This window comes from Neovison vison, chromosome 8 (genome assembly GCF_020171115.1).
Source record: "Neovison vison isolate M4711 chromosome 8, ASM_NN_V1, whole genome shotgun sequence".
Classification (NCBI taxonomy): domain Eukaryota; kingdom Metazoa; phylum Chordata; class Mammalia; order Carnivora; family Mustelidae; genus Neogale; species Neogale vison.
The window spans coordinates 121,842,470-121,856,108 of record NC_058098.1 but is presented as its reverse complement, the minus strand read 5'-3'; the positions used below and the strand labels follow the sequence as shown (position 1 = coordinate 121,856,108).

General features: G+C 52.7%; 1 protein-coding gene and 1 long non-coding RNA gene across 2 annotated transcripts in view; one reads left to right on the top strand and one right to left on the bottom strand.

Annotated features, from left to right (window-relative positions):
* The window catches only part of PLB1 (phospholipase B1), a 120,827-nt gene that overhangs the window by 79,568 nt on the left and 27,620 nt on the right, over nucleotides 1-13,639 (top strand). The window contains exons 33-43 of the mRNA XM_044261845.1: nucleotides 308-381; nucleotides 4,426-4,469; nucleotides 5,054-5,162; nucleotides 6,639-6,690; nucleotides 7,085-7,165; nucleotides 7,697-7,762; nucleotides 8,533-8,633; nucleotides 9,894-9,975; nucleotides 10,643-10,747; nucleotides 11,828-11,923; nucleotides 12,421-12,492. Of these exons, the coding sequence (XP_044117780.1) occupies nucleotides 308-381; nucleotides 4,426-4,469; nucleotides 5,054-5,162; nucleotides 6,639-6,690; nucleotides 7,085-7,165; nucleotides 7,697-7,762; nucleotides 8,533-8,633; nucleotides 9,894-9,975; nucleotides 10,643-10,747; nucleotides 11,828-11,923; nucleotides 12,421-12,492 (882 nt within the window). The remainder of the gene's footprint in view (nucleotides 1-307; nucleotides 382-4,425; nucleotides 4,470-5,053; nucleotides 5,163-6,638; nucleotides 6,691-7,084; nucleotides 7,166-7,696; nucleotides 7,763-8,532; nucleotides 8,634-9,893; nucleotides 9,976-10,642; nucleotides 10,748-11,827; nucleotides 11,924-12,420; nucleotides 12,493-13,639) is intronic.
* Nucleotides 696-10,518, bottom strand: LOC122915199. The gene is made up of 3 exons (XR_006386026.1): nucleotides 10,379-10,518; nucleotides 3,503-3,704; nucleotides 696-812 (listed from the first exon to the last, which is right to left on the bottom strand). It is a non-coding gene; the product is annotated as an uncharacterized LOC122915199 (long non-coding RNA).

The following is a 13,639-nucleotide window of genomic DNA, read 5'->3' as shown; positions in this document are numbered from 1 at the left end:
ACGGCGATGTCTCATACATGCAAAGCACTTCGGAGTTTGCAAAGCTGTTTTTGCCACCATGATCCGATTTCGTCATCAGAGCAATCCTGTGGGGACCAGAGCTCAGCAAGTCATGTCCTCGGGTCAGTTAGGAGGCAGCTGAGAGGCAGGGAGGGCAAATGACTGGAAAGGAGCATGGGAGAATGCAAGCCTGTTCTCCGGCAGTGCAGGGTCTGCTCACACCGCATGATAGATGCATTGGGAACTGCCTGCTTCCCTTTCCTCTGACTTATTCATTTTTCTATGGACTTTGGTGTGTTTTCAAAAGGCTGGCAATGGAATTGGCTCCAAACCGAATGACCTTTCTGATGTCACCACGCAGTATCGGGGACTGTCATATAGGTAATGCTAACCCTTCACCCCCTCCCGCCCCAGGCTCACCCCCAGAAATTGGGTGAGGGATTGTCTCTTGTAAATGTGTAAATACTGAGGAGCCAGGACTGGATCTGGAAGGGGTTTCAGAACGAAAATTGATGTATTTCTGCAAAATGTGACCATAGGGTGAATAGAGAGGATATTTTATTGTTGACAACTTTTTTTTTCTTTAATTGTACAGAAGAAGAAAACCAGGGTTCTTGTCAGACTCCTGGGTCAGCAAATTCAACATGAAATGCACCTGAAAAGCTCCAAACCTCTGAGTCTTCACCTGCCTGTTTACATGTCTGTGCACACGTGGAGATCTCCGTCTGTTTGCTCTCTCTGTGTATTTGTTCATGTCATTCTGTGCTCACACCTCTGCCTTCACATATATGTCCTCGTCTGTCCAGAAAACTCTGAAATGCAACACACCACTTCAGAAGGAGAGGACTAAGACAGACTCACCAGCCTTGAGCCCTCCCGGGTGCCTGCACCAGACCTGGCTCTGAGCCGGGTGGGTGAGGGGGTGGATGGGAAGCGCCCGCAAATGCTCAAGCTCCATGGGCATGTGCCGCTTGAAAGTGAGATGCCTGAGGGCCACAGGGATAGAGAGGTCGGTAAAGAAAGCTCCTAGAGAAGGTGGGAGTTGACAGATTAGCAATCAGATGAGAAAGGGCATTCCAAACCAGAGGTAGAAAAAGCTCAGAGCGGGTAAGGTGAGTGGTTGGGTGTGCGTGGATGTTTTTCAGTTTTTTTCTTTTCCAGTGAAGTTCGAGTTTATGTGTATTTCACAGTCTTTGGCAATTAGCTCAGAATTCCAAACAACAAGGCCAGCCAGGAGAGGGCAGAGTGCTAAGACGTTTTACAGCCACTTCACATGCTTGCCTCCTCCCTTCCCTCCGCCCAGTGAATTCAGATGGAAAGTTTCTTCTGGAAAAGTGAGAGGGAACAAGGTGGGGACAGTTGAGATGAGGGCAGTTCTCTGGCCAACCCTGAGGACAGCCCCAGAAGGGAAGGTGTACCTGGATGGGAGGAAGGAAGAAAGGAGCATGGGGAGCAGGAGGACATCAGCGGCTCTGGTAAATGCCTCCTGGCTCCCCTGGGCCCCCACTTTTCCCCACACCCCCCCCCACTGGGTAGAGGGCCTCCAGTGGGCTGCACAGAACAGAACAGAGTCTCGTCTCCTAACCACTGTGCCCCAAATGTTACTGAGGCTGGGAGAAAAAGAAAAGCCAGATGGGAAGAAAGCAAGCAGAGCTTATGACATCCAATCCAGAAATGGCTTGAGCTGGGCGCAGATGCACTCAGTCTTGGCTCGAGAAGGCAGGGGCTTTAGGTCATACTGTGGGGAACCGCACGTGGTAGGGTGATGTGGGGAGGCTCACAGTCCAACCAGACAGATTCCTGGCATTCAGATACAAACATACAATCTTCTGCTAAATGTTTCTCTGTAGCAATGAAAACATTCTGCCGTTGCTCTATTTCTCCCTATAAAGGAGGCCAGGTGTGGCCTGATGTTTGAATCTTCTGGTCCTAGTCGAAAGCCTTGCCCAGTCCATGGCTGCTATACTTTAAAATCCCTTGTTCTAAATGTTTCAAATACTTGCCCCAAGGTCCACATGTGTTAATGATGGAAACTTGGTCAGAGCCTGAGATACGGGTTTGACACTTGGGTAGAATAGATTGGTGTTTCCCAAAAATTATTCCATGGAACACCAGCCCCCAACACATTCCGGAAGAGGGCAAAATTATTTACACTGGTGAGGGAACATTACCCACCATAGCTGCCTTGTGGAGAACTCACATGTATGTATATTATCATTAAAGGCTCTGAGAAGCCCTGCAATGAAGAAATGTGTTTAAATTGTATCTGTTTAATCCTATGTTTCTCTTAATCCCAGAATCTTTTCTTTGTTCACAAAACCTGTCAGCATCCCCTGGACAATGTCCATGTAGTAGGTTGACCTAAGAAAAGCAATTTTCTGAAACCATTTAAGCTTCTGGTTTGGAAACAATAGGCAATGCATGGTTCCAAGTAAACGAAGGCTGTAATTTGAGCCTCTTCCTGTAGGAGACTAAGTGGAGAGAGGGGGCCTCATAGAGTCAGACAGGGGAAGATGACCCAGAATTCTTGGGAGGTGTGTTGCTGTGGGCAGGACCTACAGGACGAGGCTTGGCGGTGACTATTTCCAAAGCCCTTGACCTGAGAGAACCATATGTCAGGGACAAGTGCCGGCTTTGTCCAGCTTAACTATGTGCCAGGGCCAGAGATCTCTGGAGCATTGCTGCTTTTTCTTTTCCTTTTCTTTTCTTTCCTTTTTTTTTTTTTTTTTTATTAAAATAAGTTTGCTTTTTTGGTATCAAAGGACCAAAGTAAAATTTGCTTACAAAAAAAAAAAAAGCTTTTTAAAAAAATTAATTTGGTGTTCAATCTCACTGAAACTCCTTCCACAAATGTCATTACGTGTCTACTCTGTAATTCTCTGTGCACTGTGGGTGACAACAGATAAACAAAACCCAGCCTTTGAGCTCATGGTTTAATATAAATTGCATTAATCAGAAGGCTCTCACACTAACTAGCTGTTTCGTATGGGTCTCTTTTCTTTCATGTGTCACATAGTTCTCAACGAAATGAGGGCTTAGATATTTTTGTTCGTCCATCTTGATTTGTGTAATTCTCTTTCTCTTAGAAATGTTTACTCAGAGATTTCTAGAGCCTGCTAGTCTTGATCAGCTGCGGGACTTGTTTTAGAACAAAGATACTTTTAGACAAATGACAGTAGGGAGTACTTGATGTGTGCGTGTAGGTTTATCTCCATGTTCATGTTTATATGTATAGTGAAGAAGAAAAGGAGGCAGAGTGAGAACACAGTGACTGGAGGAGGTATATGGGTTTCTCATTCCTTTTCAAGTACAAAGTGTTCTGAGTAAACACTTCTAGTTGCAAGAAAGGAGGATCAGGTAGTAGCTGAAGCAGTTAGCTTTAGGCACAGTTGGAGTAGAATCAGAAGCTTGAACAAAGGTCCAACCACTGGCCAAGTTAGGTTCGACATCAGATGGGAGACGGGAGAGAGATGCACCTGAGTCAGGTGATGGCAGAGCTCACCTGGCTTCTTTCTCTCCATCACCTGGGGCTGCCAAGCCCCAGACTCGAGTACCCTCATCTGAAAGAGTTGTCTTCATCCCAAGCAATTCCTTGAATGAAGAAGAGCCATGACTTTGATTCATGGCCTGTCCTTTGGAAGTCCATGCTGGTGGGCTGGATGCAAACATGGTGTTCTCAAAATCCACTGGCCTGGAATAATATGCTGGCATTGAGGAAGGAAGTGCAGGGAGAAAAAACAAAACAGTAAATACAGTACACTTGAACATTGGACTTTGTTCAAATAGAAGTACTTCTCTCCGGGCCTCCCACATGTATTCAATTTAAATGCATGAAAGGAAATGTAATCTTGAATGGGTCTTTAGGTTAGACTGAACAGCATGAAACTACATCCAAGTAGATAAAATCAGATTAGGCATTGGAAGGCAGTGAGAGACCCTCTGGTGAAACTCCCAGTGGAATTGGCCTCCCCACTGGGCAGACATTTTCCAAAAGTTTGCACCTCAAGCTGGTTTTTAGTTACCTTTCAAAAGTTCATTAATCTCTATGCACCTCAACTTCCTTTTCTATAAAATGGGAATAGTTGCATCTGTATCAGAAGCTTGTTTTTTGGGAAGTGTCAGGTATCTAACGTAGAGAATCTAGGGCATGCGGGCACATAGTACATGCTCAGCTAAGTGCTTTCCTTCCTGATTTGGTGGAAAAAAGAAACAGTTCCTTTTTTGCCTTCAAATCCTGTTTGTTGAGGGGACCAACACTTTGGGAAATGCAGACTTTCTCAAGAGTTTCTCCAACACAAAGAGACTAATGGGTCTGGTACATCTTACAGGGGCCAATGGTTCGGGCACTAAGAAAGATGGGGTGCTCTTTCACAAAAGCCCAAGTATTGATTCACTCTTTCTCCCTGGTGTGCTCACTCCCTACAGTTCAGGAGGGGACAACTCTCTGGAGACCGTGACTACCTTACCGAGTAAGTAACCACCAGGGGCTTGAGTCTGTTCACCAGTTGCCCCTGAGCCCCGGCTTCCTAAGAATGCCCCAGCTAAGAAAGGAGGAAGTTGTCTTTGCGTACTGCCATTGAGCGGGGGCAGAGGCCCAAGGACAGGTAGCTGAAGAGGGTGTCCTAAATACTCTATTTGGAGCCCCGAGGCTTGGGTTCAAGTCCTGGCTCTTCTCTGTACTTGCCAAGTGACCTAGAGCGAGTCTCCAAACATTCTGAGCCTCAGGTTCTTTCAATGGCCCAGGGGGTGCAGAGACCATTCAATGAGATCGTGAATATGCCCTGCACTGTGAAGGGATGGAAGGGAAGAAGGAAGAGGAGGGGAGGGGAGGGGAGGGGAGGGAAGCTGAGACACCTTCCTGCCTTGGCCCACCGTGTCATCAGGTCATTTCCGCTCAGAGAGCCCTAGTCCCCGCCAGGCACACATCACCCCCCAACCACCCCAGCTGCATGAAGATGGTTAAAAAACCCACTCCGGGGAGCCTAGAGCAGAAAAGATTCCCTGTCCCTCCCTCTTAAATTCTCCGTGTCCTGTTCACCCCCTGCTCTTCCAGACATCCTTCGGGAGTTTAACGGAAATCTCACAGGCTACGCAGTGGGCACGGGCAATGCCAATGACACAAATGCATTCCTTAATCAGGCTGTTCCCGGAGCAAAGGCTGAGTATGGCATTTGGGGAGGAGGGCCTGTTGGGGGGGGTGGCGATGAGGGGGCGATATGTGGTCCCCTTTGAGATGGTGAGCCTGACCTCCCTGTGCAAAAGGGACATTTCTCCATTTATAGCAATGATCTGGGAGGTCTTCAGCCGCTCTCTTCCCTGGCTGCCTCTGTGACTAGGGCTGCAGCAGGGAGGCCAGAGAGGCTGCCACTGGAACAGGAGCAATGGCCCTAGAGGCTGAACTCCTGACCTCGCTCCTTGGGCGGCATGTTCTTTCTAATCATGCAACTAACCAACTAACCTCATCCAAGTTCTGATTCTCACTGTGACATAATGGTGCTAGAGAGATTTGCTCCTCCCAAGAGTCACAAGTGGCAGTTCCCCGAAAAGATCGGGGAGTGCCAACAGATGAATGGGCAAGCCAGAATCTCCAGCCTTGGAGGCTCCTGGGGCAATGCGCCATGGCTTGTCCCTAGCCCCCTCTGGAGTGAGTAGGAAATGCAGTTGAGAGGCAGGACTGTTCAGCCCCCCAGGTGGTCTCAGGAGGCCCCTCACCTTGCTCTTAGTGTCCCCCGCAGCCCGGGTTTCCTCACTCCTGGCCTGGCCATCTGGGCCCCCAACACACTGTCACTACCCCCACCTCAGCTCGGGCCCACACCTTTCTAGCTGATGGGCACTGCCTGCCAACCTGGGAAGACCCTTCTTGGCAATGAAAACATCTGGAGACAGATGGACCCAGTGGCAGGTCCCAGGAAATCACCGTGCCATGGATCCGTCTCACCCAGACCCATAACACGGGCCAGAACTACTGGGGAGCTTAGGATGCTTAAGATCTAGTCTTTCCATGATTTATAAACCCAGGCATGTATATAGCGTATACTTACTACCCCACCTCTTTCTAAAAGAAGCATCTGGCTAAGTTTACTGAAAAAAATAGCACAAGGAACATGGACGTAAGTGAGAAAAGTCACAGCCACTGGTGGCAGGGGGATGGGGAAGAAGCAACCGGGTGAGGAGGAGCATTTCTGCAGTTCCTCTGCCTGACTATCAGACTCTCAGCTTCCTGGCAGCCAGGGGGAAAAGAGGAAGCATGCTAAAATGCTAAAACCTTCATAGATCTATTTTCATCACCTAGACTAGTCCTGCAAAGGAAACAAATGGTTTCCCAACATGGAGCCCTAAAAGACACATTGCATGTGGAGTCCTAGAAAGGAGACCACGAGTAACAAATAGAGTTGACAGTACCCTAGGCTGTGTGGCTTAGGACAAACAGATAATTGGCACCAATAATTGGCTTTTCAATGGATTATTTGTTGTAATAACTTTCCAGAACAGGCAACTGGCTCCTTGTCTTTGAACCTAAGGGTCTCTGGCAGGCCAGGCAATGGGGATAATGCCATGGAAACCTCCAGTTCAGGCTCTGTAGAAGGAAAAACCCAGGCATTAGTTCCCCCATAGGACTGCTTTCCTCTCCTTCCCAGGGAACTCATGAGCCAAGTCCAGACTCTGGTCCAGAGGATGAGAGATGACCATGTGAGTCGAATTTACAGTTATTTTTAAACACTAATTTTCTAACCCACTAAAGTCCCCAAATGGAATGGTCCGCCATGAAAACAGTGAGCCATGGCACTCTAGAGGCCTTTAAGCCATGGCAGGACAGCCCATGTCTGAGGTCCTGGAGGACATTACGTCCGTGGCGGTGGGGGTTTGGGGGTGGGCTGCCCCTGATCACAATGATCTTGAACGTCCCTCCTGATACTAAGGTTCTGTGATCCATAAATAAACTTCCAAAATTCTTTCAGCTCTGAGATTCTGATTCCAATATTTTGAGTGGGCAAGGACGTCTTAGAGGGCTGAATGGATTTCCTAGGGCTGTTGGCATTTTTGTTTGTTGGAAGTCACCGAGCATTTTCCTCCTCCCGTGTAGAGAGTGAATTTCCACAAGGACTGGAAGGTCATCACCGTGATGATTGGAGGCAGTGATTTATGTGACTACTGCACAGATTCGGTATGGGGGGTCGGGGCGGGGGGGCAGGCAGGCCCACTCATTGTTCCTGACATTGACCGGGAGGCCTTGGACGTCCTCTTGGAGACTAGTCCCTTGAATCGACCCTAGGACTGTCCAGCGACAATTGTCCTCCTCTTATCCCGTGAGCCTCTGGTTTCTGCCTCCACCCACCTCCGTGTCCCAGTGGCTGTGAGGTAGCAGGTGGCAGGTGGCAGGAATGGGGTTTCTAGTCCCCTCTTACAATTCCTGAGAACTCGGGAAGTGGAGAAACTGTGAACCCCGGCAGTGGGAAGGGGGGACCTGCACGTTCACTCCTAAACGGAAGCTCCGGCTGAAGGTTCCAGGCTTCTGGCTGGCCCATCTCTGATAGTAACGAGGAACCAACTGCTCAGATTCTGACATGATGAGCTGGTCAGAGGGAGAAGGCAGAGGAAGAAGAAGTCCTAGGGGCAGAACCAGCGGGGGGTCTTCAGCTACCCGGCTGCCCCCTCTCCTGAACCAGCTCCTCCTCTCCCTCCTGTGTCTTCCCAGAATCTGTATTCTGCAGCCAACTTTTTTAACCATCTCCGCAACGCCTTGGACATCTTGCATAGAGAGGTGGGTGGAGACTTGGACAAGCTAGACACAGCTCAAGCATGTGGGGGGGGGAGGTTGGGGGAAGGCAGGCGAGACATCCCCTCCCCTGAAGGAGACAGCCAAGGGCACGGAAGAGGTTTGGGAAAACCTCTTTCATTTGGAATCATCACAGAAGGATCTCAGGCTTGATGACAAGGTAGCTGGTGTGCTTATTGCTGCCCACCCCTCTGCCCCCCCCAGCACCTGAGACCTTCTCTCGTGGCCACAACAGAGTGCCCCCCAAGCTGCCCACTGAGCCATAGGCTGTATCTAGAGCAACCCCTCTCTGGTCCTGCTCCCAAGAGCTTATTGTCTTTCCACCCCTGGACACAGACAAGGGGTTCCAGCTGCCCGGGGGGGAGCCCTCCTACTATCCAGTGCTTCTCGGGGTGGCCGAGTCCCCAGGCCTGCTCAGCAGAGCTGGTCCATGTTGGGCTGGAGGGAAATGGCAAATAGGGCACCTGGCTCAGCCAATCGGAAGCTCATTAGCTGATGGCCAAATGGAGCCAAGCTGTTGGCCTTTAGACACTGGTCCACCATGTTGTCCCTGCCAGGATGTGCAGCTCACCCCACAACCCGCAGCGGGTGGCATAGCCGGCAGGGCCCTAAGCAGTGATGCTGTGTCCACGCCCTCCCAAAAGCAGACTCAGGGACACGTGAGCTGGAGTTCTGTAGGGAGCCACTTCTCAGAGCCCTAAGGCAGCTTGAGGAAGGCCCCGGGGGCCCTCTCTCACCTGCAGCCTTGCCCGTAGGTGCCCAGAGCCCTGGTCAACCTTGTGGACTTCCTGAGCCCCAGCATCCTGCGGCAGGTGTTTCTGGGCAATCCGGACAGGTGCCCTGTGCAGCAGGCCAGGTAGGCAGGGGCTGGCCGCCCCCCTCCCCACCCCCCGCCCCGCCCCTGCCAGAGAAGCACTCTCCTCCTGGTCTCGCTTTCACAGTGGTGACTCTTTGGGGTCTCTGTGACTCAGTGTGTCCATGGATCCAAGTCTACAAAGGGGGTCTTGTGTCAGGACCACCCCCTTCTGAGAAGCTGGAGATGGGCTCCTCCCTTTCCCAGCCTCAGGATGTCACGAGGGAGCCCTGTGACATGGGAGCCCCAAAGGAGAGGGTCAGAGCTGGGACCAAGGCTGGCATTTGAGACACAGCGTGGAGCAGCCAGCAAAAAGGGGAAACGTGCGGTTGCATACGTACGTGGTCAGATTGAAACAGAAAGTAGGGAAACGATGCACATCATTCAGTGACCTTTATGGGGACAGAGCACACCGGGGACTTCAGATGGGAGTGTTCTGTTTCCTAAGTGGGGTGGTGAGCGGCACGTAGGTACGTGTTTTGTCTTCCTACCTCATACTTTCATTTGTTTATTTAACAAATAGTTTTACGGAACCTACTGTGCGCCCAGCACTATTTTCAGTGCTTGAGAGATAATACTGTTTGGTTTTTTTTTTTAAGATTTTATTTATTTATTTGTCAGGGAGAGAGAGTGAGAGGGAGAGCACAGGCAGACAGAGTGGCAGGCAGAGGCAAAGCCAGAAGCAGCCTCCCCGCAGAGCAAGGAGTCCGATGTGGGACTCGATCCCAGGACGCTGGGATCATGACCTGAGCCGAAGGCAGATGCTTAATGACTGAGCCACGCAGGCATCTCGATAATACCGGTTTTAGCATGAAGCGTATTGCATGAGCATGAAATAATTCATGATGGAATTCATCCAGATTCATTCTGAACGCACAGCTCGTGATGAAGGGGGACGCTAGGACGAGCTAAGGAGGCATGTGAGGGCAGAAGCTTCAGAGACCCCCAAATACAAGCTCTGATGCCCCAGGATGCATTTTACTTTTATTCTTAAAAATTAAACATCAGATTTTCATTGCCTAAGTTCATTTGTTCCGTATACTTTGCCTCAGGCCCAGCGCCTGCCGTCCGGTGTTTGTGTTCTATTGCTGTGAGAGGCTGTTCGCTCGCCCGCCCTAGGGACTTTGTCCAGTCCCTGCATCAGGCCTCAAACCTGCCCCTGAGAATGAGCATCAGAGCCCCAGGGCCCATGTGCTCCTAAGCCAGGGCTCAAGAGAACCACCCCACAGAGCTGGGCCCTCCCGTCTCCCCCTCTTTGTGCAGCGTGTTATGTAACTGCGTTCTGACCCCTCGGGAGAACTCCCAAGAGCTGGCCAGGTTGGAGGCCATCAGCCAAGCCTACCAGGTGAGACCAAGAAGGGCGCCACCACGGGGAGCGCTCTCCCCCACTCGGTCAACACACCCGCACTCAGGGAAGGGAAGAGCTGGTCGGGGTTGGAGGGACATCACCCTCAGGGACCCTTCCTCTGCCCCACCTGGCGGACGTGTCTCGGCCGCTCTGTTAGAGTCATCCCAGAGGAATCCAGGTGGCAAAGCCCCTCGGGCCCGCCTGCCCTTGTGGCTTAGCCCCACGCTTGGCCTAAAGAGGTCAGTAGCTCTGAGTGCTCCGTGGGTGGGCCTTCCCCCTCCCTGCACCCCGGGGACTCCCCTCCTCCCCTCCTCAAGAGACAGGCCACACAGGCACGAATAGGGAGGCGGCTGGTCCTGAACCCCCAGGGGCCCCCTGGAGACTCTCCCCAGCTTCTTACCCCTTTTGGGACTTCCTGTCTTGGCCTTCAGAGCTGGCAGTTGACTCAACAGCAGACCCAAAGGTGAACCAACCTGTTTCCAATTCTCTGGAAAGAGATTTGCCGTCACATGTGTCTGTGTTCTCAGGGAAGGGTTGAGTCACCCTCTTGGGTAGGGAGATGGGGGCAGGGGTATCAGCCGCCACACCCTGGCCTCCTCCCAACAACCCCCCGCCCCGGGCGGCCTCGGGGCCTGTGCTGAGGACAGCCTGTGTGTGTCCGCAGAACAGCATGCGGGAGCTGGTGCAGTCCGGCCACTATGACACCCGAGAGGACTTCTCTGTGGTGCTTCAGCCCTTCTTCCGCGACGTCCGGCTCCCCCTCCTGGCGGTAGGCTCCCTGCCCTGCCGGCTGGGGCTCCTGGGAAGGAGGAGGAAGAAATTCAAGGCAGAGATGCTGAGGGCTTTCCGAGCGTGTGAAGATGATGGGAAAGGCACAGGCGGCTCTCCAGAGTCGGGTCTCGTGGCACAGCCTCCCGGAACACCTGAGCTGTGTTCCTCGCGGCAGCCTGATGTGGGATGCACTCATTACCTCGGACAGCAGCCCCCACTTTGTGCAGCACCCCTCCCCCGACCAAGCCCTGTGTTTGCCTAGGTAAACCGCTCGCAATGACCTTGTCATGAGTTTCTTCATCCCCAGGTAACAGAGGCTTAGAGGTGTGCAGAATCCTTCACACAGGGAATAAGGGACAGAGAGGCATGGGCTGGACATATCCAACTTCAGATGATTCCCTTTCTGTCACACACCCACCACTGAAGTACTGAGGGAGGGTGCTGGGCAATGGGGTCTCCGCACCCCCTGGCCATGCTCTCCCCCAAACACTTGGAGGAAACGAGCTCTGTGAACTCACCAGAGTGGGGACTCAGTTCTCTCCTCCTGCGCCTCCATGCTAAGGGCCTTGCCTAGATGGAGGGAAGCTGGAAGAAGCCTTGGGCACCCCGATCACCTCCAGAGAGATGCCCAGACTGTCTCCAAGCTCTGCCCTGTTCTCCCCACCAAGACCGCTAGAACCAGCTGGCCAAAGGCTGGGAAGTAGCTTTTCCTGGCTGGCTGGCCAAGAGCTCCTCAGGGACTAGAATCTCATTCCCTAGACCATGGCATGGGCTAGGGCACTGCATGCACAACTGTGCCTAAAAATAAATATAATGCTTTTAAAACACATTAAATAAGGGAAATTATGGGGCCAGAAAGGAGGGTGGGGGTTGGGGGTCACCCAAGACTGTTAATCTGCGGGATTGTTCTTCTCTCCCTCTCAAGGTGACTCGGTCCTGTAAAAGGCCAGTGGCCTGGAACTTCTCCAGCGGGAGGGGGGCACTGAGTGGTCAATCCCAGGGGTCAGGCCAACCAGCTGCAACCCCCTCTCTACCCTCTGTACTAATAGGATCTTGAAGAAATCCGTTTCTCTTTCAGGATGGGCGCCTGGATATGTCCTTCTTTGCGCCAGACTGCCTCCACCCAAGTCAGAAATTCCACTCCCAGCTCTCCAGAGCCCTTTGGGTCAATATGGTAAAATCAGTGGGGGCATCCCTGGGTCTCTGGGGCTCTTGTCTGGCAAAGCAGCAGCCCTACAGAACGAGGCTCGCTCCTGACCTCCCTTTGCAAGCACGGTAGAAAGGAGCAGCAGCTGGCACGTCTCTAGAAGTCTGTAGAACTGAAAATACGCAGTCCTTAGTTTTCCAGCATCAACTTCCCCCTCTCCTTTGCCCTTTGACCTGGGAGAAGGGGGCTCTCCGAGGAAGGCAAGACCCCTCACCCTTATTCAACATTCTCCACGTGCCAGGCGCTGGGTGAGGCCGTGTGAGATGTGTTACCCAAGCCTCAAGCCAGCCCTGCCAGCCAAGCTCTAGGAGTTTGTGAGGAAGGGAGAGGCTTGCCCAGCACCCCACAGCCAAGCTAGGAGAGGAAGCCAACCCCCCGGACATCAGGCTGGGAGCTATCTCTGCCACAAGGTGCTGCCAAGGGAATGCGCACTTCAGCGGGCCTGTCTTGTCTCCCCCCTGTAGCTTGAACCGCTAGGAAAGAAAATGGAGAGCCTGGACCTGGCAGCAGATATAGCCCTCTCCTGTCCCACTCAGGTAATGGGGGAGGACGTGCACTGCCCCTCCCCAGAGCCCGCAGCTCAGACCTCCCCCTCCCCTGGTCCAGCACCACAGCCCCTCGAGTGGGTGCGCAGGAGAGCTTCTGCGGATGGGAGGGAGACGACGGGAAGTGGCTGGAGGAGATGGAGCAGAAGCACTTCTTTGAGAATGGGAGAAGCGGGTGGGAAGGGAAGCCTGGGCCCCAGCAGAGGCAGAGGACCAGGATAAGAGCCGTGGGTTCCTGGTGGTGCAGCAGGGGGGCGCGCCAAGAAGCCAGAAGTGTGGCGGGAAGGCTCATTTTGGCTGCAGCCCTTGGGGCCCATCGGCGAGTCTGCCCTCGGGTCAGAAACCTTAGTGAGAAGCCAGCCAGCTCTGAGGTTGTGGTTGGTGGTCTGAGAGCGTGGAGGGTGAGTTCCCAGCAGAGATAGGGTCAAGGAGGAGAGCAGCAGAGAGCACAGAGAGCTGTGTGGAGGAGGGGCTGGGAAGACCAGCCTTGCCACTGGGCTGGAGGAGGCAGCTCAGGGCTCCTTTTAAGGAGGAAAATGTAAGTGGTGGTTCAACTTGATTTCAGGCCTAGGGTGGGGGCAGGGTAGTGTTCCCACCGCTTTCAGCTCCCTTTCGTAGGCCCTGTCTTAATGGGTTTTTAACCAAATAAGGCTGAAGCCAGATGGCCCTCAGTGGCTGTAAAAGCAGAAGGACCTGACCCAGTCTGGGAGGCTGGGTTTCCCCCCTGGGGTCAGGCTGCCTCAGCCTCTCCCGCCCTCCCAGCTGAGCAGCAAATAAGCCTGCAGCTCCCCCCTGTGTCTGCCAGGGCTCCAGAGAGGATGGGTACCCCTGCCCACACCCATGCTCCCACCTCCCCGAGCCCAGCCTCCGACCCCAGCAGGAGAGCAAGGGCCATGGAAGGAAGGGATGGGGAAGTGAGGCTGGGGGAGTAAAGAGCTCAGTTCCTGGGTCTAGAGCTCAGAGGGAAGGAGTAGTCACATGAGGTAACACAGATGCCTCCAGCTGGAGGACCGGACCCAGTCCTAGGGGACCTACTGGGCCAGGTATGAATGGTTTAATTACTAGATCCTGAGCCCATCCAGGAGTGTTTTGGGGAAAGGACCAGGCAGCCTGGCTAGTGGGGGCATTTGGGGACTCA